Consider the following 24,074-nt stretch of genomic DNA (forward strand, 5'->3'; position numbering starts at 1 on the left):
CCTGAGGCTACCTTCTCTTCTATGTACTTAATTGTTAAGAATGTACATACACAACACACATACTTTAACTTTCAAACAAAACTGATTCACTCCGTTTAGGCTTACTATTTGCATAAATGTACTTAAAATAAATACTAAGGCTAATAGTAAAAACATGTTCAGCCAATCGTGTTTCTAGGTCGTCGATCGGATTAGTACACAATAAATCAGCATCCTGGATTCCTTAAAAAACACACAAGTCCACCCGATGCGTTAACTTTTCAAATATCAGCAAGTGCGTGACATGGGACTGGTATGGTAAACATAATGACAGAGAGGAGAGGCGAAATCTATTCACTTTGTTTCGTTGAAGTCTGCTTGGTTTGATGGCGACCAAAGGTTGGGATTATTTCATGTCATTACACAATCGTCAAACATATTCCTCCAATAAACAGTGATCAGTGAGGATATGCGATGTTTGACTATCATTTGTGTGGCATTGGTAAACAGTAATCATTCAGTCAAACAAGAGTATTTATTCAAAACTCTCACCTACCACACATTTACATCACCATCTTGCAATGAACTGGGGGACACAGTGACGATCGTTTGATGTGATACCTGAACGATTTGAAGTATAATCTTTTTCATCTGAAGAAACAAAAAGATTGGACTAAACAGATCTTCCGTAGTTTTGACAGACACACGGGCCCTGATCAGCGTATTATCGCTTTCTGATAATACTTTTGACTATATAAAATCTGGGAGATAACTGCAATGGATTGAACAATTCGATGCAAAATGACAGATGTTAATTAAATCTTTTAGATTTCATTGACCCGTAGCTAGACGTTCTTTCGTCTTATGTCAGTTACCAAGCCTGATGGTGGGTCCACCACAAATTGACTTCAGTTTTGCATGATAACAACTTCAATAAAATATTCAAGCATCCACTGAAGATGGCGGTGAAAGTGAAATCTTGATGTGATCAACTTTTCCAACCCTGTTCCTGATTCGGTAGGCACTAGAAAGAGAGATACTGTGCCACAGAACGAGACAATCGTCGTTATTTGATTTTCCTTATCCGAATGCCAGTGACGAAATGTGTAGCGTTTAGCTGTTTGGGTTTAGGTTCAGAGTACGCTTGGAACGTCTTTGCTGTGCCGATTTCTCTTAGCATCCTCCCGGCGTTGGAATCTCGCAGTGATTTAGCTTTCGCTTTCGGCCAATCTGCGCTATCCTGGCACGCCCTCCAGACTTCAGGTGCAAGAGAAGGTTGTGAAAGTTTCGTGGAACTTGACTTAATCGAATCGAAATAAAGATTTACACCTAATCAATCCAACATTGTAAGTTTAAGTTGCTACAAATAGCAACGGCAATAATCAAACAACTTGTAAAAATAATGTCAAACCTTAAGTAAACGAGTAAAAGTTAAACGGATAAAAAAAAAGTTGAATTTGCTATTTGTATGATATTACCAACCAGAGTAGAGCAGTCCACTAATACTGCAACATTCTGAACACACAGATACATAAGAGCGAGGATACGGTAAGCGTTTGTGCTATGTGTTATCTTTATGCTTCCGCAAGCTTTACTGCTCCAGCTACACCGACTGTCTGCTTTCCGAGACGGTTAGCTATTTTAATCGTCACTACCGTATGGCAAGCAAACCAGGTGAACAAGGTACGATTGTTTATGTGTGTAAAAAACAGCATCCCCAAAGGAAATGGGACGGGAAATATCGGGAACAAGTGGTATATTATAACTGTTTTCCTTTTTGCTACATCATTGCCTTCGGGGCGGTAGATGCTCTGCCATGGAAACAGCCCCATGCTGAGCAATAACGCATGCGTTCTTATGACGATCGTTCGCTCTCCCGATGGAAGTGCTTCGGAACATCTCACCGGAGCCGGGGAAGCTTTGTTTGTATAAGGTTTTGCTATCATATTTTAGTTTTTCATGTTCTCACCGTAAGCACTCGAGCTGAATGTGCGCCGTGTACTTCTATCATCAGATGCACAGGGAACTTCTTTGTTTCCAAAACTTTGCTAGAAGAGCGAGAAAAAAAACGATTGCTTCACCAGACAACTACAGAACACTGGAACAACGTTTTTATTGTAGCGGATATGTGCAAAGTGGAAAACAAAGCATTAATTAAGCTGATAAACGAAAACAGTAACCCAACACAAGCCAATAAACTCAATTTTCTTTTGCTATCGTTTTACTTTTATGCACAAACATAAACATCTTGGTTGTCTAATGTTTATTTCGGGTTTAGCTAATTAACACGAGACAAAGAGTGTTTTTTTTAAATGGCTGTTTGTAATATTTTCCAAAAAAAAAACGTTTTACATTTTTAATAAAATAGTTTTATTAATGATCCATAGATCAATTTCTAATATGTTTCATCGCCCAATGGAACAAAAAACCATTATTGGAAAAAAACTCTTTGATGAAAATCTTTTGCTTGAGAGATCTGAATCGGAATCAAACCCGGTCCTGTCATGCGAAAGAACAGCGACACACCGTGCATTCGACTGGACCTCCGATTGAATATTCAAGAACGGGGAAAACCTGTAGACCCAAAAATGCAAGACAATTGCATAATTCGACAGGCGGTTGAATATCCTATTGTATAATTGATTTATTTATATATGATTTTTTTATTTTCCTACATTTCACTAAAAAGCATCAAAAATAATCTTGAAAAATACACCTATAAATAAAGGTTCGCAAATTAATGTTATTATTTTTTAAAATTTTTGTGCTATTTTTTTTTGTCAAGTACATTCGTAGAATAATGTTGGAAATATTTTGAAAATCGGAAAGCTTACTTGCTTACTGCCACAGAGCATACTGAGGTAGGCTCATTCGAGTCAGAGTTCTCATTTACATGCCAGCCGCGCAATAGCACCCTTATCGGAATGATGTCTAAATATGATCGCTGGTAACGGCAAGAGGAGATGATAATGAATTCTAGTTCTAGTAGTGCCAATTTTCGTAGTTCGTTTCGTTAGTTCGTTTTCTTAGTTAACACATGCAATTAAGTAAATGTTCATGAGAGATGTTCGAATATATTGTTATTCGGTTGTACAATAACAAGCACAAGTTACGTTCGATCATGGACACATTATAATGCTGATTAAAGTACAATCAAAAGCATGAGATAGTTTACTTTCATTTACCTACTAAACAATCTAGAATCAGTTGTAAAATGTTTAGAAGATATAAACAGTGATTGAACCTTTTGTTAGTTTTATAACAATAAATTGCATACAGCCAGAAATTGATTTATCATTGAATCCTCTTAAAGTACATTTTTGCCCGTTGAATGTGTAAAACAAAAAATAATAAACTTGTCCATATAATGTACTTTCTTCAGAGAATAAACAAACTTTTACTAATTATTCAATACACACGAGGCTGCTAAAAAAAAAACAATTAATAATCATAACTTGTCTCGACAACATTCACCACCTAAAATTCGTTACCGTACAAGCACAAAACACATAGAGAAAAAAAAGAAAGCCTTGTAGGCGGAGAGGGAAAAACAACCGATGTACAATGGCATATGACATTCGAAGTTTATGGTCAGCTTAAGCTATTAATATGCGACAAGATCATGCCCTCGTCTGTGTGTGTGTGTATGTATGTAAGTGGGGGAGAAATCTATCTTTACCACGCCTTTCCTCACATTCAATGTGCACACCACCGATGTGATTTTGAAACAAGTGAAAATACGTACATTCGGAAGTGGAAAACAAAAACAGAAAAAAGTGAACCTCCGAAAGAGAAATATGAGTCCGGGAGAAGATTCGTTATTGCCTCCACCCACTCAAGAGCTGCGTGGTAAGTTAAACGATTGCTGGGAACGCAGCGATGCAAGTGAAAGCTAGACTGCAACGGTGACGAATTTCAAGGTTGTGAGCATATTATGATCGAACTTTCTGTAGGTGCGTGACTTTAGCTCCGAAGAGAACTAACAACAGAAAGATTAAAATGTTGTTATCCGTGGTATCAGTCTAGGAAGTGGGCTCGAGAGCGACATTGAGTCCTCACCTCAGTAATCTGATGGCCAGGGCCTCACTCACAGAGCTACTCATGCCCTTGTTAAGTAGCTCAGTAGTAGTTAGCTCTGCCCTCATGAGGAAGCTCTGCACCTTTTTAAGTACACCTCCACTAACTTTGCAAGCAGGACCACACTAGGTAGCTCTACCCTAGTCAAGAAACGTTGTCTTCACTCTATGCCCCGCTCTGCGCACTCTACGACCTATTCGCGACCTCAGTGAATGCGGACTCTACCGCGAGACGCTCAACGTTCAAAAGGTAGAGAGCAGTTCTTCTCTCCTCTTTCAAACACTAGACGATGGTTATCGACATAGCGAGACTTCAACCCCTGCTTTGAGTGGACCAGAAAACATACAGTCAGTGTATGTACTCATGATGTATAATGAACTTTACTTCAGATATGTTTATTATTTGCATGAAAGCTCCCACAACGTTGCTATCATTCATTTAGCTGCATTCTGGCAATATATTCCATTTTTGATAACTTGCTTCTATCGACCACCAATTCTTTTAGAAAACGAAGCAAATTCATAGCCACTGAACGGGATCGACAGACAAAATCAAAAAACACGTTTCGAAACGGTGAGTAATTCCACTACACGACCACTTTCCATGTAAGGAATGTTTAAATGCTCGCGTTACCGGTTGACCGTTGCACGGAACTGAAGCATGTAGGTGTCCCAGGACTGTGCTTGAACCGTCGGTCACCGTTTTGAGTGGTAGCTGGACTGGTTTGCCCACTCGCCGCGGTTTTACCGAGTGGCTGGCTGCTGCACCTGGCAATTTTTGCATATGCGACTGACGATTATAGGTCTACGCATTGTACAATGGGAAGGTTGACGTAAGATCTTTTCTTTGACCGTGGGAGTTGAGTGTTGTGGAGTGTCAATACAGAACGCTCATTTATTGTAAATGTTTCAATATTCGACGGATGTTGAGCAATGCAACGATCCGATCAGTTCGTTGTACACAAACCGAATCGTCTTAGAACAGCGGACGGCAGGTGAAAGGACTTCACTATTGCTCTTCAAATATGTTCCAAATTGTTGAGCAGTTTTAATCATCGTTATTATTATGCTACCCAGTGTTTGAAATTAATGGGTTTTGGCAAGCTCATTGCATCACGTTTCACCCGAAGGCATGGGATCTTCTCGTGCAGATGGCGTTGCGGGACAAACAAACACCCTGTTACCAAACTGGAGCCGCTTCTTTGCATTCCATTTCATCGTTTGCCTGCTGTGGACGTTGGCGGAATTCTCAAGTGAGCAACGACGGTTGCATAAAGCACACGCAAACTACCACGCCTTCACAAACGTTAGCATAGAAAACGAAAACAATGCAATGAAGCATGTATGAAGATGCCGCCCGCTACCAGTCACAAGTAAAAGTGCCACCAGCCAGCGATCAGTGTACTGTGGAACATGTTTTTGCTGTTGAATTCAGTAGTTTAAATTATGGTCACCTGTTTTGATAAAAGATCCTCGGAGTACCTCGAAGGCACTATTCAACAAAACATTCCAGCTTAAGCAAGACTTTAGCGAACAGTTTCACACAGTTCAACACAATAGACTTAGTTGAAGAGTCACTGTTTCATGCAATATGATTTTTAAAACAAATCATAAATAATTCCTCACTGAGAGCACGCTGTTTGATACAATAAGTTGAGAAAGATTTCAATGAAACGATAATATACGAACCGAGCTCTCACTATTTTCAAAACCTTTATTTAAAGATGTATAGTTTGGTTCTATTTGACAGTTTAACACACTTGTTACGGTATAACTATTTTGAATAGTTTATCTCCTTTTTACATGCATAAACATTACAACCCCTCGACAATAAATAACAAACCACAAAACCCGTCAAAGTCTCTTTTTTTTTCTTTTTTTTTCACACTAATCTCTTAATCGCAAAACTGGCAAAGTTCAATGACATCCAGCGTAATTTGGAATTGTTTTAACGTTGGTCACCGTTTGACGATTTGTAATCGCCATGAATATGCGTCAACATGGCCAACAAGTATCGATTCGGCGTGGGGTATTCGACCCGTCGCCGGTTCTTTTGGGCATGTTGACGTGGACGGAGATTTTGCATTTTGTTCAGTGCGTTACGTTTGAATATATTTTACGCTTTTCGTGTATATTGTGCGAGCAGCAGACTGTGTGTGCGCGCCATAAGAGCAAGTCTGGTCTTTTTTTTTTCGTTTTGTTTATTGCTATTCTCTGTTTGTCTTCTTCGTATTGGCAAGCTTGTGTTTTCATGAGTGTTTTTTTTTTTCATTCCCCACGCTTTTCATTTGTTAAGTAAATTGTAAGGACACATCACATCAATGTCAGCATCTAAAAATATATCACAACAATCTATAACTATTTAATACTCCCTTTCGACGCAACGTCACAGTAGTGGCCTGTGAAAATTTCCTTCAAAGGAGTCAATTTCGTCAATCGTCTACGTTGTGACGAAACGAAGGCCATCACCAACACCACAAACTGGTTTTGCAGCTGTTTTTTGTTTTGCCGCCCTAGCAAATTTACCTATTTTACCGATCACTTTTTGAAACGCTCAAACGCTCAAAGACTTTACGTGATCTCGCGGTTATGCTCTGTACGGCGATCATAATTAACTTCTGCCGTTTTGTGTGCCTGTACTGCTACACAACTGCTTCGGCGGGTGTTTAATGGCACCATTGAGTAGCTATGAATCATGACATGAAAACAAATTCTCACCACTGCCTTAGAAGATGGCAAAAGAAAAAAAGGGAATGAAAAAACGAAAAATCTGATGCAGGTATAGATGAAAAAATGTAATGCTAGTCAAATTCATTGGAAAATTTGTTCATAAGTACTATGCAGGAATTTATTAAAACTTTTATATCAAGAATAAATAAAACATGTATCTTATTTTTAAATATTCCTTTTTTTCATTTGCCTGCAGCTCGATCGACGTACAAAAAATAAAGTGGAACAAAACTGGTTTGATCAAACTAATACAACCTTTCTGTATCGTACAATTTATTACAGCCTTGTGTTGAAACGGACAGAATGCAAGAAAACGCACTTAATGAACGAATAAAACAAGAACACCAGCTCTTCTACCACTTTACGCTACGATCTCAAAGTGTACGATCGACCGAGATACTTCACAGATAATTTATCCGTTAGCTGCTCAGACAAAACGGTAAAATTTCTCAGCTGCATCATGTTGCAGCATTCACGCGCACATAAATTTACACACACATACACACACACTTACACTAGCATCGACTGCATGCAGTCGAAGATCAGTAAACAATGGTTTGGGATCAAAATTTTACAAAACACGATGCTCAACTTTACAATGAAACTAAGAAAATGGCACAAGCACAATATATTTTACCACAAGCAATACGATTAGCGCAAAAGTCATTCTCGACGCCCTGTGCCTCGTGGAGCAAGGGAAGAATGAAGAAAAATCTTTATAATCATGCAATTCTATCTCCAAACTTGACCTTAACTGGGCATCATAATCTGCGCAAAAAATTGTTCAGCTTAAATCGGTTTCAAAAGTACTCTCACTCAAGTCGTCGGAGCTTCACAACTGCCGGAACACCACATCGATCGATCAGAATCAGAAAATTTGACCCTGCGCTTGCACTTTTTGTACACCACACGTTACACTTTTCCACTGTTTTGGCAAGTGTGGATCCTTGCTCGCTCGAAAAGCACGTTCGAAAGCCGGCAACCTAAATGCGGGCTCGGCACCCAAAATATACTATGAAATATTAATGTGTGATTTCCAATCTGCTGCGATGAGCGACCAGAAAGGTAACGACCCGCAAAGCGTGAAAGTATGCGCGATGCACGGTGAGCTGAGTTTCACTTCACCTCAGGCCACCGATGACGTTGCGAGGGAAGGTAGTGGGAATATGAATACACACAGCTATATGCACGTTGTCGTTTTGTACACTCGCACTTTGCTATTCTATCGATACGCACACTTCGAACCGCTAGTCACCATTGTATATCTATTTTTGGTTGTTACTGTACAACCCTTGGGCACATGTGTTTTAACACCGTAATTTACTAAAATTTGTTGTTTGTAAACATGTCGCAAAACATTCACTCCAAGCCACAACACAACATAAGGTAAACCCCGAACATTGACAACGTCACTGAAACGCACATTTTACCGAAGCGCCGTCGCGAACCGCGGACGCGTAGTTCGTCGCTTGCCTCTGGTCACAGCTCTTTCTATCGCGAACTGGTTTTAGGTGAAAATGCTTTCCGTATGCGGCAGGGGTACGTTCGAGTTCACGGCTGTACCGAGAATTTGCGATCCACACGCCATGTACATATGTATGCAAAAGGGCACTTGCGGGACTTTTAATTACACACTGCCTGAAAACGCACTAACAACGAACCTAAACCGAACCCATCAGCTTAACGTGACGGCCAACTACGATGCTACGAAGTTGAATGGCGCTTCGATTTGCGTTACCTTTCGCGCTGGGATCAAGTTAGCAGCGATTTGTTGCTTTTGCTGTTTGCTGTTGTTTGCAAAATTGTGTTGCCGGACAGATCGGACAACTTTTACGCCACGGGATGTAATCCAGCATACGGTAACATGCTGCACAACAGGGTCAGCTAATGATGACAGGGAATGGTAATGTATGTTGAACGCACCAAAACTTTGTTAACAAACTACGCGCGACTACGCCCGACAAGGAATTTCGATCAACTGGTTATACTCGCTCTCTCTCCACATACCACCACCGTGGCGAAACAGGCAGGTCTACGCAATCGGATATTTGCTCTCGCAGTAGCCACTTCACCTATCGGGCTGAATGTGCTTCTCCCGATGAGAGTCATGCTCTGGAGATTGTACGATCGTTTTTTTTCTTCTTTGGAACCGAGAATAGGTATCGCAATTTTGTTTGCTAGACAATGTGTGTTTAATAGAGGAGAAATTTATTGGAACTGTATTGTAGATGCTCTGTCATAATAGAATGTCGGGGTAGAAGCAAGTATTCCAAACATTAAATGTAATTTACAGCTTACAGCACATTGTTAGTAATTTGCTATTAAATTAAAAATTTATTAAAATAGTAAACAAAGTGATTTTACGATTGATATTATTCTGGAAAAATCTCGTAAAAATTTTAAAATGTCTGGAATAAATGTCTGGAAAAATAAAACAAAACATGCTTACATTAGATTGTTGATGAATAGTGGAATGACTGCCTTTGTTTGGTTAAGAACGGCAACAAAATGGAGTTATTTTGTTGCCGTTTATTTATAGAGGCTTTGAATCTCTGAAACTACAATCGCGTCTCTAATGTGTATAAAATGTATTTAATACTAATACAAAACTAATGCGAATGTGACTCATCAATTGTTCAATTACTTACTTATCAGGCACTACAACCGCTTTGCGGTCTGGCCTGCCTCAACATAGTCCGGAACCGCTCACGGTCCTGCGCCGTCGTCCGCCGATCCGTTATCCCGGCCTTGATGGCGGTTGATTCTACGCCATCCTCCCACCTCAATCTGGGCCTACCACGCCTCCTCTGTCCAGGTGGACGACCTTAAAGGACTTTCTGAGCTGGGTCGTCCGGTGCAATGCGTATAACATGGCCAGCCCATTGGAGCAGCCAGCTGAGGTCGTCATACAGTGCGTACAGCTCGTCGTTGTAGCAGCTCCTCCATTGTCCTTCTACACATATGAGGCCAACGATCCTTCTGAGCATCTTCCTCTCAAACGCGGCTAAGCTAAAAACATTGCTTAAATTTTATCTTTATAAACTACTGATGCGTAAAAATCTAATAAAGCGGTTTTGATGCAGTTTGTCGGTTGATAGGATGATCGCGGAACCGATGTCTAGTTCTGTATAGCTCTATGTGTCGTGTATCCATCGCAATCGATAAGGATGTGGCGAAAACAAAATGGAATGAATTTCTTGGTTAATGCAACAGTATCTCTTGCTTTCTCAAATAGGTTGTTAAATAGAGTAATTTAAAATATTTATTGAACATCATTACGAGCAATATATTTAGTTTATAAAGTGTAAATGTTTTTTTTAAAGTTTCTTAATTTTAAAGAGTGTAAAGTTAATGTGTTGAAAGCTATATTCGATAACAAGAAGGTTTAATTTTATGACCAGTATCATTCAATAGATCGTTAAACCAAAGGGCGTAGTAAAAGCAAACTGCGAGTAACTCATCGAACACTTTTTCTTGAAATTTGTCATGAGAACATGTTTCTTTTAGTTATGATAAAATCGTGAATACTAGCGATCTGAAATACTCGCTTTTATTAAATGCACCTCTTTTTAATAAAGCTTTTGGGCTAAAGGCCCTCAAGTTGTACGGTACTCATCTCATGCAAGCTTGTGTGAAAAATCACGGTTGATTGTGACCATTATGCGTAGGACATAAAAATATTATTTAAATAAATCCTTATTGAAATGAGGAAAGTTATTTGAAATTATTGTTAAGTATCGCAAAAGCTAGCTTATGTATAAGACTAATTTATAAAAAGATTTCACTAACTTATTTCATCATTTAAACGAGACAGTTTGAATCATACTGTAATTGATATAATTCTATAGTGAGACATATTTTTTAATTAAAATGGCTCAATATACGGAAAAAATAATATTTTAACATGATTTGAGTAGAAAGTTGATTAAATCACTAAAATTTTATTAAAACTAATTAAAGTAACATTTTTTTGGATTTTATTAACCAATAGTTTTACCAAACCAATAGGGCGGCCCGGGTGGTATTGGCGACAGCGGCGCCGGTCTTCAAACGGCAGGACCAGGGTTCAAATCCCATCCGGACCGTCCCCCCGTAGTGAGGTTTGACTAACCAACTACGTGGTATCGGCAGTCTTGAAAGCCATTTCGATGGCCGGCATGACCTAATAGGTCGTTACGCCAAGAAGAAGAAGAAGAAACCAATAGTTTTAATATTTTCAATATGTCCTACTCAGCCATGTTCACAAACGACTGTGGAGCTTGCATGTGAGTTTGCTGCGTGCAACTTGAGGGCCTATATTACTCTTTAGCCAGCTTTTGTTAGAGTTGTATTTACTTAACTCAATTTATTTTCACAATTTTCGTACATTGTCCTAAAATAAACCATAGTATTTGAGCTATACGGTTGTTGGTTTAATTAATAGGTTAATACCTGCTATGAATATTGTTGTTTCTCTATGATAACAAAACGCAACTTTTTTATCCAGAGAGGTAGCTATAATTCAACTACAAAATTCAAATGCCTGGTACTACACATATTCGATCTGCCAAACAAAAACCTAATAAACTGTCTAGTTTTAGCAAATCTATAACATTTCCGAAGCATAAAACTGTTAGTATGGTAGGATGAAATCCCATTAACCCAATAGTAAACCACAACGTAAGCATTTCTATTGAATCATAACAAACCTAATAATGCATAGCACTAGGGGGATACGTAGTAATCCTCTCTTTGCTCTCCACTTCAAAGGAAATTTTATGCTGTGCTCCAATCGTGGTTCACTCTTTTCCTCTCTTCGTCACAAGCGCTTTCTTATGATCGTTTACCAATGACTCTCTGCTGTATTATAAGGGTTTTGATTTTTAACTAAACATAATCTGCTGTTCTGCTTCTCTCCTGTTGCAAAGTGTGTAATTATGAAACTGACATCACACATGTAAACTGTATTCTATCATGAAAAAAGGTTAATAATAAAGTACAAAGCCGTAGTTTATAATGACAAAAAAATTTGTTGTTAAAATAATAGCAGATAAAATCTAAAAAATAAAGCATTTCGTAATTTCATATTTACACTCCCGAGCATGGCACACATAAATGGCCTTAGGCTACTTTCATATCATGTTGGGGAGCGCAATAAAGTACTCTGCATGGGGATGCGTGTTTCATGTGTGCGTACACGTTGCGCTTGAATGTGTGTATGCGTGGATTTATAGCGGAATTTTGTCTGTTGCTTGAGGTTGATTTGCGCCACCAGCTTCGGGTGAGACTTGGCCGCAACGCACCATGCTTAAGAGAGTGGAAGCTCATTCAGCTTGGGCAGCAAAATATGTGTGTGTGTGTGAGCTTTTTTTTGTCACTAATTTCCTATCTGACCTGTCTATACACATTCTTTTGGTCCATCTTCAACACCTGCCTTACCTGGTATCTTCAGTACTCAATATTTTCTAGTCACTTCCCACTGAAAGCAGAAATACCGGTATGGTGGCAAAATATAGTAACGAAAAAAAAAAAAACGCACGCACACACACACGTACGTGAAAGCATGCCTGTGACAGTGCCATCAATATCGTGCCGGCTATTATCGTCGTCCCAGTTCCATTCCGCAGGCTGGCTTTGTACATGCACAGTCTCTGCATCAAGGCCAATGTTAAAGTTGACTCGGATCGTTAAGAAGCGGTAGTAAAATCATAGAAATGATGATGTTTTATCATTCATATAAATCGAAGAATAATATACTCATATCCTTGGCACTATGGCAGTGGATGAACAAAAACATTAATTAATCGTCTCCGATATCCAGTTCCAGTAGCTGGCATATTGGGGTTAAGGTTGATATGTTGAAAACAATCCTATTAAAATTTCACTTAGTCTTTCAGTTTGGTATAAGTAGAACGCAAAAATGATCCCGGAACGTGTCTTGCGAGTGAAGCTGGGTTTTTAAACTGGTTCTGTCGTGTAAAGGGCCGACGTCACTGCTGTTGATATTACAACAATTGCAACTATTATGACGAGCGCACACTATCTGGAATGTGTAGTAAATAGTTTGATATCCGCGAGCCGGTGGTGTAGGCGACAGCGGCGCCGGTCTCCACACAGCAGGCCGGGGGCTCGAATCCCATACTCCAGATAATTTCCCCCGTAGTGAGGATTTGACTATCCAACTACGTGGTATCGGCAAGTCTAGTAAACCATCGGTGAGCCAAAAGAAGAAGAAGAAGATGTATGATATCCGATTGAACCTCACGTGATCGCAAGTGATCGTTGTGTGAATTGAAACATAAGTACTGTCTGTACAATATATTTCATATTTTGATGTCATTGCACATGAGAGTTGCTTAAAATACTACGCTTGTAAGCAATTCGGAACATTCCGTCACCGTTCGGTACCTTCTTTCGGGCGTGACCACGTTTCTAGCGCAATCCTAACAAGGCAAATGGTAAATTGGAAAATCGTGTCACTCCCTTATTTTCCACTGAGCTCATTTCGATTGTAACCAAAAGAACCGGTAACCAAAATCAGCATGTGTATGTATATGTTATTAAAAGAAACTCATCATTGCACGTGAACGTGAATATAAAGTTAGTTACTGATTAAGTCCCGGTCGCACACCAGCTGAAAGAAGAAATATGTACTTATTTATGGAAGAAGATCGATGAATGCATCTAGGGGCGGGAATGTGGAAGTCCGACCCGACAGGTGTAGACGGTGTAGAGGAAAACAATGGTCGATTTGTAGGAATGTGATTGATTCGCGGCTGTGTCTCATCGAAAGGGAAGCGTATCAGTGATTGTTGAAATCCTGTTTTATTGGAGGGTCGTCAGGAATGTCGAAAATGAAAGTTTCTCTTTCGCACATTTCAATATTGTCGAAACTTTCTAAAAATCTTCAAAAGCTTTTGGATAAATTGTGACACCGTGAAATGATGTATAATTGGGAATAAATCATGTTTTGTGCTGATAAATTTTAGACAAAATGGGAATGAATAATGAAGTCCGTTGTTTGGTTTTACCATTTCTGTTCGTAGAACTATGTGCTAGAAATGCAATTTTTATGATTAAAAATAAAATAGCCGTTGTAGTGACAATTTGCATGTTGATTTTTTGTTTTGTTAAAATGTGTCACTTCAATCAAGTTAAGGTTATTAAGAAGCTACAAAATGCTCCGATTTTTCATAATGTCAACATTTGAAAGCTTTGTCAGTTTGTTTACTGGAGTTACGAAGACAACTTCGAAAGATTTTTACACTATGATTTCGGTCAGATATGATCGGGTAAATATCTATCAGGTTGTGGCACTTCTGGAGAAGGGAAAGTCCGTAGAGTGGGGAAGCTGGGATCTGGTTATCCGACGATTTTAAGCGTCCCTAGCATTCAAGGGAAACTGAGGCTCACAGTCAGCGAAAAGGATGTCACATTCGGTCTTCTTTTCTATAGCACTGGCAATGACCAGTATGGACTGGGGTGAGTGGTCATAGGATCGAATAGACCAGGATCCTCGCAAAAGTTGCAACTTTCATTAAAAAGCGCAACAAAATCTACTCGAAGCGGTAGCTGGAAAAAATTAACAAATACGGATTCTATTGGCTCCCAAACACCCTTATCCTTGTACTCCTTAACGTGCTCCAGTTCCATCTGATCGTGAATTTCCGGTCCAATTCAAAGAGGTGAATAATTCTGAACAAATTTGTGGTGAAATCCAGGGCAGAACTGATGAACGATATTTTAACGAGTAACGATATTTCAGTGAAATAATAAATTGCAGTTTTATTTTACCATTGCTCTTGAAAAAAAAGCAATTTTTAATGCATACGTTAGTACAATCCGGATTATGTTTCAGCACTACATTTCACCACCAACGGCCAGCGCTAGGAATATGTTCTTTCCATAAGGAAGTTGAAAAATCTGGTGACCATTTTCTACAAATCAATCCAGATCTTGACAAATCCTGTCGGCTTACCCATGACTGGTTTGAGGTTTTCGATGCACAGTCATGGGGTTTATCGGTACACGATTTGAGCAGCCGCGGGGTGTACTGAATTCACAAAGTAGCTCCCCTGGTCAGTAGTTTCAATGTTATAGGAGCCACTTCACGCCGCTTAGGGCCTCCTTGGGGTTAAATCCGCAACTGTCCATGTAGCAGAATTTGAAGAAATGTTCGAACTGGTAACACAAACCCTTGGAACACACACATAAACAGGGGCGGATTATAGTATAAGCAAACTAAACAGATGCTTGCGGTTCCAACAGAGACGGATCTTCCTATAAGAAGGTTTAATCATTGGAGCCCCGAATATAGTAAGAGGTACCTCTTGCAAACTGACCCTCTCTCTGGAAGGATATCTTCTATCGAAGGCAGAGAAATTATGATCAATCAAGCTACCACAGAAGCAACCACCCCCCCCCCCCTCTTCCACTCTCCTATCCTCACCCGTCAAACGTTGTTAATCGACATGCTACGTGGTTATGCCGCTTGATAAGTAAGTTTGTAATCGAAGGCCGATTTAAACACGATAACAACATGCCACAATCAGGTATCGGAAGCGTTTGTAAAATTTCACCACATAAACAATCTACGTGGTGAGTTATTTGAATTTGGCTTGAAATATTTGTAGCAAATGTCAAACCAGCTGTCACCCGCAAAACAACATGTTTATGGCTGCCCTGGGTTGAGTTTCATCTTGGCGGACTGGCAAACAAACAAATCGTTTTTTTTGCGTTCCACAACAAACCAACCCGCCATCTACCTCGTGTTAGTAGGACTGAAAAAAGAAAAAGTATATCCCTCCAATTGTGCCAAGCAAGTGCACTCTAAATTCAACAAGTGTTCCTTACATCTAGATGGCCTCGAATACAGCTAGCCATGATGGTAGCTCCACAAATACTCCCACCGACGAAACTAACTCACCTGTAGAAGCCGTCAACAACAACGACCAGTGTGAAAATGGTTCAGAATGCCCAACGGTAGACGATGTACTTGCCGACAGTGTCAGCTATTACAACAATGCAAAGAAATATTGGTCAAATGTGTCGCCCACGGTAGACGGAATGCTTGGCGGGTTTGGTAGCATATCGTTCATCGACATCCGCGGATCCGAGCAGTTTCTGAAGCACCTGTACAAGCAAAAACCGGCCCCGGGTCGTAAGCGTGCATTGGATTGTGGTGCAGGCATCGGGAGAATTAGCAAGAATTTGCTTCTGCCATTCTTCGAGCAGGTAGATCTGGTAGAGCAAGACGAACACTTCTGCCAAACGGCACGTACCGAACTGGCAGACTTTGGTTCGAAGCTGGGTACAGTATTTAACACCGGATTGCAGGACTTTGTCCCCGAGGACGGACGATACGATATTATTTGGGCACAGTGGGTGCTTGGCCATTTAACGGATGAGGATACGGTACGGTTTCTGGAGCGCTGTACGAACGCGCTCGCCCGAGGTGGAATGATAGTGATGAAGGAAAACTTTACCACCGGCAACGTAGTGGACGTTGATCGAACAGATTCGTCGGTAACTAGACCGTTGGTACAGATGAAACAGTTGCTAAGGCAAGCAAACATGCGCGTCGTCAAGGAGCAACGCCAAACAAGCTTCCCCAAAGAACTCTATCCCGTGTACATGTTGGCGCTCAGGCCTACAGGAAAGAAATAAATTTACGGTAAAACCGGTAAAAACGACCTTTCTGTACGATATTGTTTTTTTGTTTATTTTTGAATAATACGTCAACCGTTTCCCTTATAGCCCTAACCGATTTCCTGCTACTCCATCAAAATGCATGCACGAAACACTCAACCGGAGAAATCCAGCTGCGAAGCTAAAGAGCATCACACATTCCATCTATTTAAACATCATCCTAGAGTTCGTCCCCATTGATGATCATAATCATCGTCCTGCCTATCAAAATGTTGCCCTCCCTATAACGTCACATCACAATGTGATCGAACGGCATTATATGTTTGAATAAGCAAGAGAGTATCTTTTGTACGATAGATTTAATATTCCGCTAGAAAAGCAGATCAATGTGCAGCATATGCATGATGATGTTACCATAAGAATGTCAGGCATTCAGGCATCAAATGAAAGATGGGGTGCAATTCTATTTCGCAATCGGGTGGAGTAGTTAACGAACCAATGCAGGTGGAGGTTTATAATTCATATTCTTAGGACATCGATCATCGCATCCTTTTCCAATATTTAATATAAATGTTTACGGAGTTGAAAATGTATTCAGTGATCTAAGGACGTGTCCTAATACATCACTCCAATTCCAGCCAAAGTACCTACGGACCTTATTCATTTTTATTTGACGCTGTGATTGTAAGAAAATTTTAAAAGACATCTACGCATCGATCGGGTATGTAAAGCATTAGCTGCACCACTACATTAATTTCATAAAACCGATCCTTTTTCCTTCAGCCAACAGCATATCATACGCTATGCCTTTCACAAAAGACACTCCACGCGTGATCCATATAAAGGTAACAACCTCTTTTTGCCGGAATATAATACAATTACAAAATTAATGGAGCTAATGTTGAAATAAAAAAAAAAACTTATCAACAACAATTAATTAACCTTTCGGGTTTGGGGTTGAACAAAACGAAATCATACATCTTGCATTGCATTTTGCTAATGAAAATTATAGGCGCCCCTTTGCGCGCATAACGTGTTAACATAATTTTCGAAACTATTTACAACAGGGAGAAGAGAAAATTAGCCTCGTATCGAAATGCAGCAATAACATGGTTAAACTCATACATAGCACACACAAAACAAAACTATACATAACGTAACATAACAACGTAATAAAAGCGCGGTGCGTGATGTTTCGAAGTAAACCAATGAACAGAATCGGCCTAGCATTCTTACAGAACTTGGAACTAATTCTAGCGGTTCACATCGCGAATTATAACAAAAAAATATAGGTAACGAACATAAATATACTTCAATATAGGCGTTAGTTGAGCGAAGATTAAGGTGTAAAGAAAAGGAACGTAAAATAATTATATTCCTAGGCACAGCTTTTGTTAATACCTTCCGAGCGTACCAATTTCACCGCTTTTTTGTTGAAATCTTACTTATTCAACGCCTAACGACTTAGTTTCATTTTGATTAATTTAAGTGTGTCACATGAAGGCTCTCTTTCTATTTCTTTTTGTCCGTTTTCCTTTTGTCTCTTTCGTACGGTTGTAAACAAATCGTACGGTTGTCTGTAATTCGTCCTCTTTCAGATTCATTCCATTCGTCAACTGCTTTCGTCTCTCGAGTATTTTATCAAAACGATCTATTTTCCTTCATTAATGCAAATTATGTGTTATGATAAAAGCGCGCGCGTGAGTGAAACTTTTCCTACAACCGTCTCTCATTCATCGATTCGTGCAAAACAAAACCGTCAAAAAATAAACGATGTAAAGGTGGGATAATGTGCGCTTCAAGAATAATACTCCAAGGTGGGAGTAAATCTATACACACCACAATGCCACACTTTAAGCACTAAGCACAGCGAAGCGAGATCATCAATCATATTTGTTAGATGGGCGCGATTAAACAACGATGACTCCCGTACTGTTGCGTGATGAGATGGTACGATAACGATGATGACATCTAGATGAGTACTTCAGTTTCACCGGGGCGCAGACTCTACTTCGGTATGAGTCCACGCGCTTTCGGGAACATGTTGCCAGTCCCCGGACCACCACCGGTGCCCCCGTGGCTGCTAGACATAAGGGCCGATGAGGACACTTTCTTCACCGGTGCCGCCGAGTGTGCTCCGAACGCAGGTGCTGCCGATTTACCCCGACTGTATACCGAAGACCTTGCTCGGCTGGTACCACTACCCGCAACAACACCACCCATCAAACCGGTGGCACCAGCACTCGGAACAGTCACACCAGCTTGGCCACCAGCACCACCACTGATACCGTTTGTAGCACTGCTGCTCATGGCACTGCTCGTTGAAGCGTTTGCCGCGTGGTCCTGCTGCACGTTTCGCTTGGTTATCTGATCGAGGCGCATTTTCATCATGCTAGCATAGTTGGACTGATCGGTAATGTCGATATCGTCCTCGGTTTGCATCGCTTCGGCCAGGACGGCTTGTAGCGAGGCCGACACTTTCGGATTCGAATATTCGTACGTCGTTCTGAGCGGCATATCCAGCTCATAGTCAAGTATGTTTTCGCCCTATAAAAAGAAAATGAAGAAAAAACACTTTTATTAATAAATTTTCCTATAACGGAGGTCCATCTTAAAAAAAAGATAGACTGAATTTCAGAATTTTACTTATAATGACCATCAAAGCCTTGATGATCCAGATTAGCATTACCAAGGAATTGCCATGGAAGGAATTGAAATGATGTTTGTACTTTATAATTATATCGCGTTTAATCGGGGAAAAGAAGGCAATTACCCAATGACAGCAGCTCCGAGTTTTGCAACATATTCAAACTTCTGGCGAAAGACACAAAAATCTAATATAGGACAGATTCCTTCAACCGAACAATGTTCGGAAGGAAGGAAGGAAGAACTCTTCTAAAAGAGGCTATCTAAGGTTTTATCGCCTTGATATTAAATTCTCGATCACAGCCCCAATTATCCCAACGGTGAAGAATGTTCAAGAAGAGTTGGACATTGACTCAATCACACTGAATGATTGGACGACAGTGTACAAAAATATCGTTTGGATGGTGAGCGTGAGCGTGTTAAGAAAGGTCGCTTGATCAGAGACAGTGAGGGAAGAGTTTCAAGTAACCTCAAGAGTAACCAATTTACCAAAATGTACTTCTTATAAATTGTTGTCAATGCAACTTCCTACAGACCGCTAGTAACATTCTATTGAAATGTAAACTATTTAATCCGCATTTAGAATTAACCTGTAGGCTACAGGCAACTGAAAATTTCAAACTTTTAAAATCGATGCGGAATCGATTGTCAAAAAATCTGAAATTCAACTTTTCTATTGCCCCATGTAGGTGTATGCGCCACTAGAAAATTTCGGAAAGACTCATGGAAACTTGTGGTGGTTTTGATTTTGAAATCTCTCGTAGCTTGTTGTCTTTAGGACGCTTAAAGACACATTGGTGATAAAGAGATTGTCATATAAAAAACCTCTATAATTCTAGAATATCTGGACAGGAACCAAGTTCCTTATGGCTTGAACCTGGTTTACCTTTTAAATTTTCTTATCATCTTTTTCTTAGTTTAACGACCTTCTTGGTCACGCCGGCCCATCTAATGGCTTACTAGATTTTCCGATACCACGTACTTGGATAGTCAGTCCTCACCACGGGGGGACGGTCCGGATGGGAATCGAATCCCGGTTCTGCCGTGTGAAGACCGACGCTATTGTCGCCTACACCACCTCCGCCCATTGTCATTTCTGTATCATTGTCTCTATTATCACATGGGATATCAGGGGAAATCTTACCTTGTAGCGGACGGCATCGCTGGACTTGCTTTTAATCATTTGCAACGCGTACTCACTCATCGGTCGCCTACGGCTCGGATCGGCAACGGGCCGTGTCAACATATGGTGGTTGTTCAGCATCATACTACCATTTAGGAACCATTCCTCCGCCTCATCGTCGTACTTGGCCTGGGTGTAGAGACGTGATTTTACCTCCGCCGGTACAAAGTTATCAATGATGAGCAGCAATCGCTTCAGCTCCTTGATCAGTTCATTTTGCGTCATTTCCAGCTCGCGCCGATCTCGATTATGCTCGTCGCGTGTGTCCTGCAGCTCTTGCTTCAGCGCCATGCACTTGGCGTAACATTTCTTTAGCTTGCGCGTCTTCAGCTCGACCTCCTGCTGCAGCGAGGTGAACGTTTCGCGGATTTCCATCGTTGACTCTTCCTGCAATTCCAGCTGCTGTTGCATCTCGATTTCACGCTTCTTCCGTTCGGCAATCTCTGACAGCTTCTTTTCCAGCTCGAACTGTCGCTCGGTGTACGTGTCGAGTATGTTTTTGCCACCCTTGACTAGCTGACCCTCCAGCTCCTGCAGCTTTGCGGCTAACGTAGCCGTTGCTTCGCGCTCCTTCATCAACTCTTCTTTGGCTTTCGTGTCCAGCTCATTAAAGTCCTGCTCGTTTTCCTTCTCGCAGTCTTCCTCCTCTTCCACCTCGGAGTCGGATTTTTCATCCGATTGCGTAAGACTCGGTTCACGCTTAACGCGTGTAGCCTTCTTTTTAGCCTTCTTCTCCCGATGGACCGTACGCTCGCGCTTTTGCCGCTCGCTGATGAGCTTCCGTAGTTCTGCTATCTCGTTCTGATACTCGCGCAACTTCGTGTCCTGTGGATCCTCGTTCTTCACCGGTTTGTTTTCGATCGTCTTCGCTCGATGTGCGTACCGGAGCGTGGTAAGCGTTTCATTGTAATTGAACTCGGAGGGACCAATGTTGGCGATCATGATGGTTTTTGAATTGCCGCCCAGCGAATCCTGCAGCAAACGTGTCAGCTTCGAGTCACGGTAAGGAACGTGCGGAGATTTTTCGGCCAGTGCCGAAATGACGTTACCCAACGACGATAGTGCGCGATTAATTTTGCTGGCTTCCTTCAGCCGTTCGGCTGTTGCACCCGTTTTCGACTGTCGCTCACTGCCAGCCAGATCGATCAGATTAAGCTTGCCGACCTTCACCAGCGTCGAGCCGGCTTCACACATTTCAATCTTGATCAGAAATATCGCATGCGAACGCGAACTGTGTTCGTTCATGTTTGTGAAACCCACCGTACGATTCTTGTTGCCCTGGTGCATCACGTTCAGCATATCGTCGACACTTTTGCACAGTACGGAGTGCAGGTTCGGTACAACGATACCACCGTCCCGTTCGCGCAGTTCCAGCGAACAGGTCGCGTTCGGTTTCAACAGATCGCGCAGTTCCTCCATGTAAATTTCCAAATACGAAACCGCCACCAGGAAGTTCATGTTTTGCGCCCGGTTTATGTGTCCCCAGATCTGCTCGAACGCTCGCGGGATTATACCCTTCTGCTCCGGATCATTTTTGATGCCTTCCATCGTGTGCGTTTTACCCGTGCCTGTTTGGCCGTACGCGAAGACACACCCGTTAAACCCTTCCATGACGGATGCAACCAATGGGCGTACCACCTCATCATAGATTGTTTGCTGTGTGGAGCTAAAATGAGGGAAATCATAAGAATCGCGTGAAACAACGACCAGCAAAATTGTGAAGCGCGGTTCCGAACCATACTTACATACAATCGTACACCGCATCATACGTAAACATCTTTTTGTTCTCCCTCGACGCTTCATTGCAATTCAGGATCTCGATAACGCCCCTGCTGGGATACACATCGACCACCTTCTGGAAGTTCCCGGTCTGTTCTTTATTATTAAGCGGCCGGCAACGTACCACAACCTGGACGCATTCATTTTTCGTGTTCTGTGAAAATGCAGCTGGTTAATGATTTGCTTTCCACCAAACTGCAGCTACAGTGCATCAAGTGAAATATGGCATCATCGGTTACGTTACTATACACAGCAACGCGAATAGGGGCATGCTTTACTACTGAGTGCGTTCCGCATCAGCATTTCGACACTTTCGATTTTAATAGCTTTTAGTCACAGTTGGCTTCACCACGAGGAGGATGGCTCTCGCGGGAGTGCCGTCCGACACGATCTGGCCAGCAAAAAAAGTGGTAGACTGGTAGATGCGAAAACACACCCTCTGCGTGAAGGAGGCGTGCATTATTACGCTGGCCCACCTGGGTAATACGACGACGGCTCAATGAACATATTGGAATTGAGCAATTGTTTCATTTTTTCACAGTACTGGGTGCCGTGGAAATTTCCATGGGCACGAGAATTTAGTGGTTTTTAAAGGCTATCCCACCACAGCCTTCTGCGAGCAATCTGATTTCGTGAAATTTTCAACGGGGAAACACCAAACCCAACAACGTCGTAGCAGTAATGTCCAAATGTAAACGATGATGCCATACCACCCGTTTCAAGGAAACACGGAAGGTTCAAGGAAAAACGTCTGCTTTCACAAACTGCCGAGCTGATGGGAGCGTGGACAAACACGTACCGACAAATTGCTTTTCGTTTTCATACTGCGATCCATGGTTGCTGGTTCTTTCGTTTTAACACGTTTCTTTCAACCAAAGCACCACAATTTTCCCAACACTACACTGGGTTTTCACAACGAACGGGTCATCCTGCACTGGAACAGATTTGTTTGCGTTATCGATTAGCAACGAAAAGTTATTTGTCTGCCTGCTGCCCACCTTACGTCTATCTATATACACACGCACACCCACACACTCTCGGTAAAACAATCACATTGCACACACACTAGAACACAATGAAGCACCTGTCAAACTGCAACAATGTCGGAAGTTTTATGGCAGTTTGGGTAGGTTCGTCGCCTATACCAATTTAAAACTGCAGTAAAGCTCGTTACGATGGTGGAGTCATTTTCGCTTCCCTTTACTTTTCCTTGTATTTTCGTATATTATTCTATCCCGTCCTTGCAATAATAGTTTTGGGAAGTACTGTGATTGGTTTTTGAGCTGAAAGTATCCTTTTTCTTTTTTTTCTTACTTTTCTTTTCACATTATAGCCCTCAGGGTGCTTTGGCCACCCCTTTCTCGGTTCCTTGATTCAATTTTACACATAGCTGGATAGTCAATTCTGTGGGGATTCGGTACCTCTGCTGTCGGATGTACATAGAGTTTGGTAATTTTTTGGACCTAAAACAGATATATCGCTCTTTAGACATACGTCATTGCTCTAATTGCTAACATGTTAACCAGATACTTTAAGCTTGGTTATTTTTCGAATGTGTGGAAACACGGCAAATTCATTCCCATGCTTAAACCAGAGAAGGATCCAAAGTTGCTCTCTAGCCATCGTGGCTCTCCTTCTCGATAGAAGCCTTCTCTCGGGTCTGGGGACTAAGTTAAAGTTGCTGCCTACCTCAATATCCTATCTCCTCCTGTTGCTGTTGCCGAGCTTCGACATCCGGGCAAGATTTTCATCCGATCTCTCCAATTCTTTGGCTTCGCGGTAGACATTGACATGTACGATATAACGCACCTTGATACGTCCGGTAGTCCTCTACGGGTACGAGTCCTGGACTTTGCTGACGAAGAACGCCAATGCAATTGCCATTTTCGAACGGCGGGTGCTAAGAACTATCTTTGGCGGTGTGTGTGAGCAGGGCGTGTGGCGAAGGAGAATTAATTGAATCATCTAACAAAACAAAAAAAAAAGGTTCAAATCATCAGCCACTGTTGTCCTCGATGTTGAAAAGAGCATTTGATAATGACATAACTTGACAA

The 24,074-nt window shown here is 41.3% G+C and overlaps 2 protein-coding genes across 2 annotated transcripts; one reads left to right on the top strand and one right to left on the bottom strand.

The window, feature by feature from the left end:
• The first annotated feature begins 15,590 nt into the window (after positions 1-15,590).
• LOC126558794 (N-terminal Xaa-Pro-Lys N-methyltransferase 1) lies at positions 15,591-16,439 on the top strand. Its single transcript, XM_050214862.1, has one exon. The coding sequence runs from the start codon at positions 15,624-15,626 to the stop codon at positions 16,428-16,430; it is 807 nt and encodes a 268-aa protein (XP_050070819.1). The 5' UTR covers positions 15,591-15,623; the 3' UTR covers positions 16,431-16,439.
• Positions 16,440-18,243: 1,804 nt separating this feature from the next.
• LOC126557113 (kinesin-like protein Klp68D) lies at positions 18,244-22,855 on the bottom strand. The gene is made up of 4 exons (XM_050212776.1): positions 22,820-22,855; positions 21,987-22,174; positions 20,203-21,907; positions 18,244-18,959 (listed from the first exon to the last, which is right to left on the bottom strand). Exons 1-4 carry the CDS (start codon positions 22,853-22,855, stop codon positions 18,420-18,422), a joined length of 2,469 nt encoding a protein of 822 aa, XP_050068733.1. The 3' UTR covers positions 18,244-18,419.
• Between the last annotated feature and the right edge of the window lie 1,219 nt (positions 22,856-24,074).

This window comes from Anopheles maculipalpis, chromosome 2RL (assembly GCF_943734695.1).
Source record: "Anopheles maculipalpis chromosome 2RL, idAnoMacuDA_375_x, whole genome shotgun sequence".
Classification (NCBI taxonomy): Eukaryota; Metazoa; Arthropoda; class Insecta; order Diptera; family Culicidae; genus Anopheles; species Anopheles maculipalpis.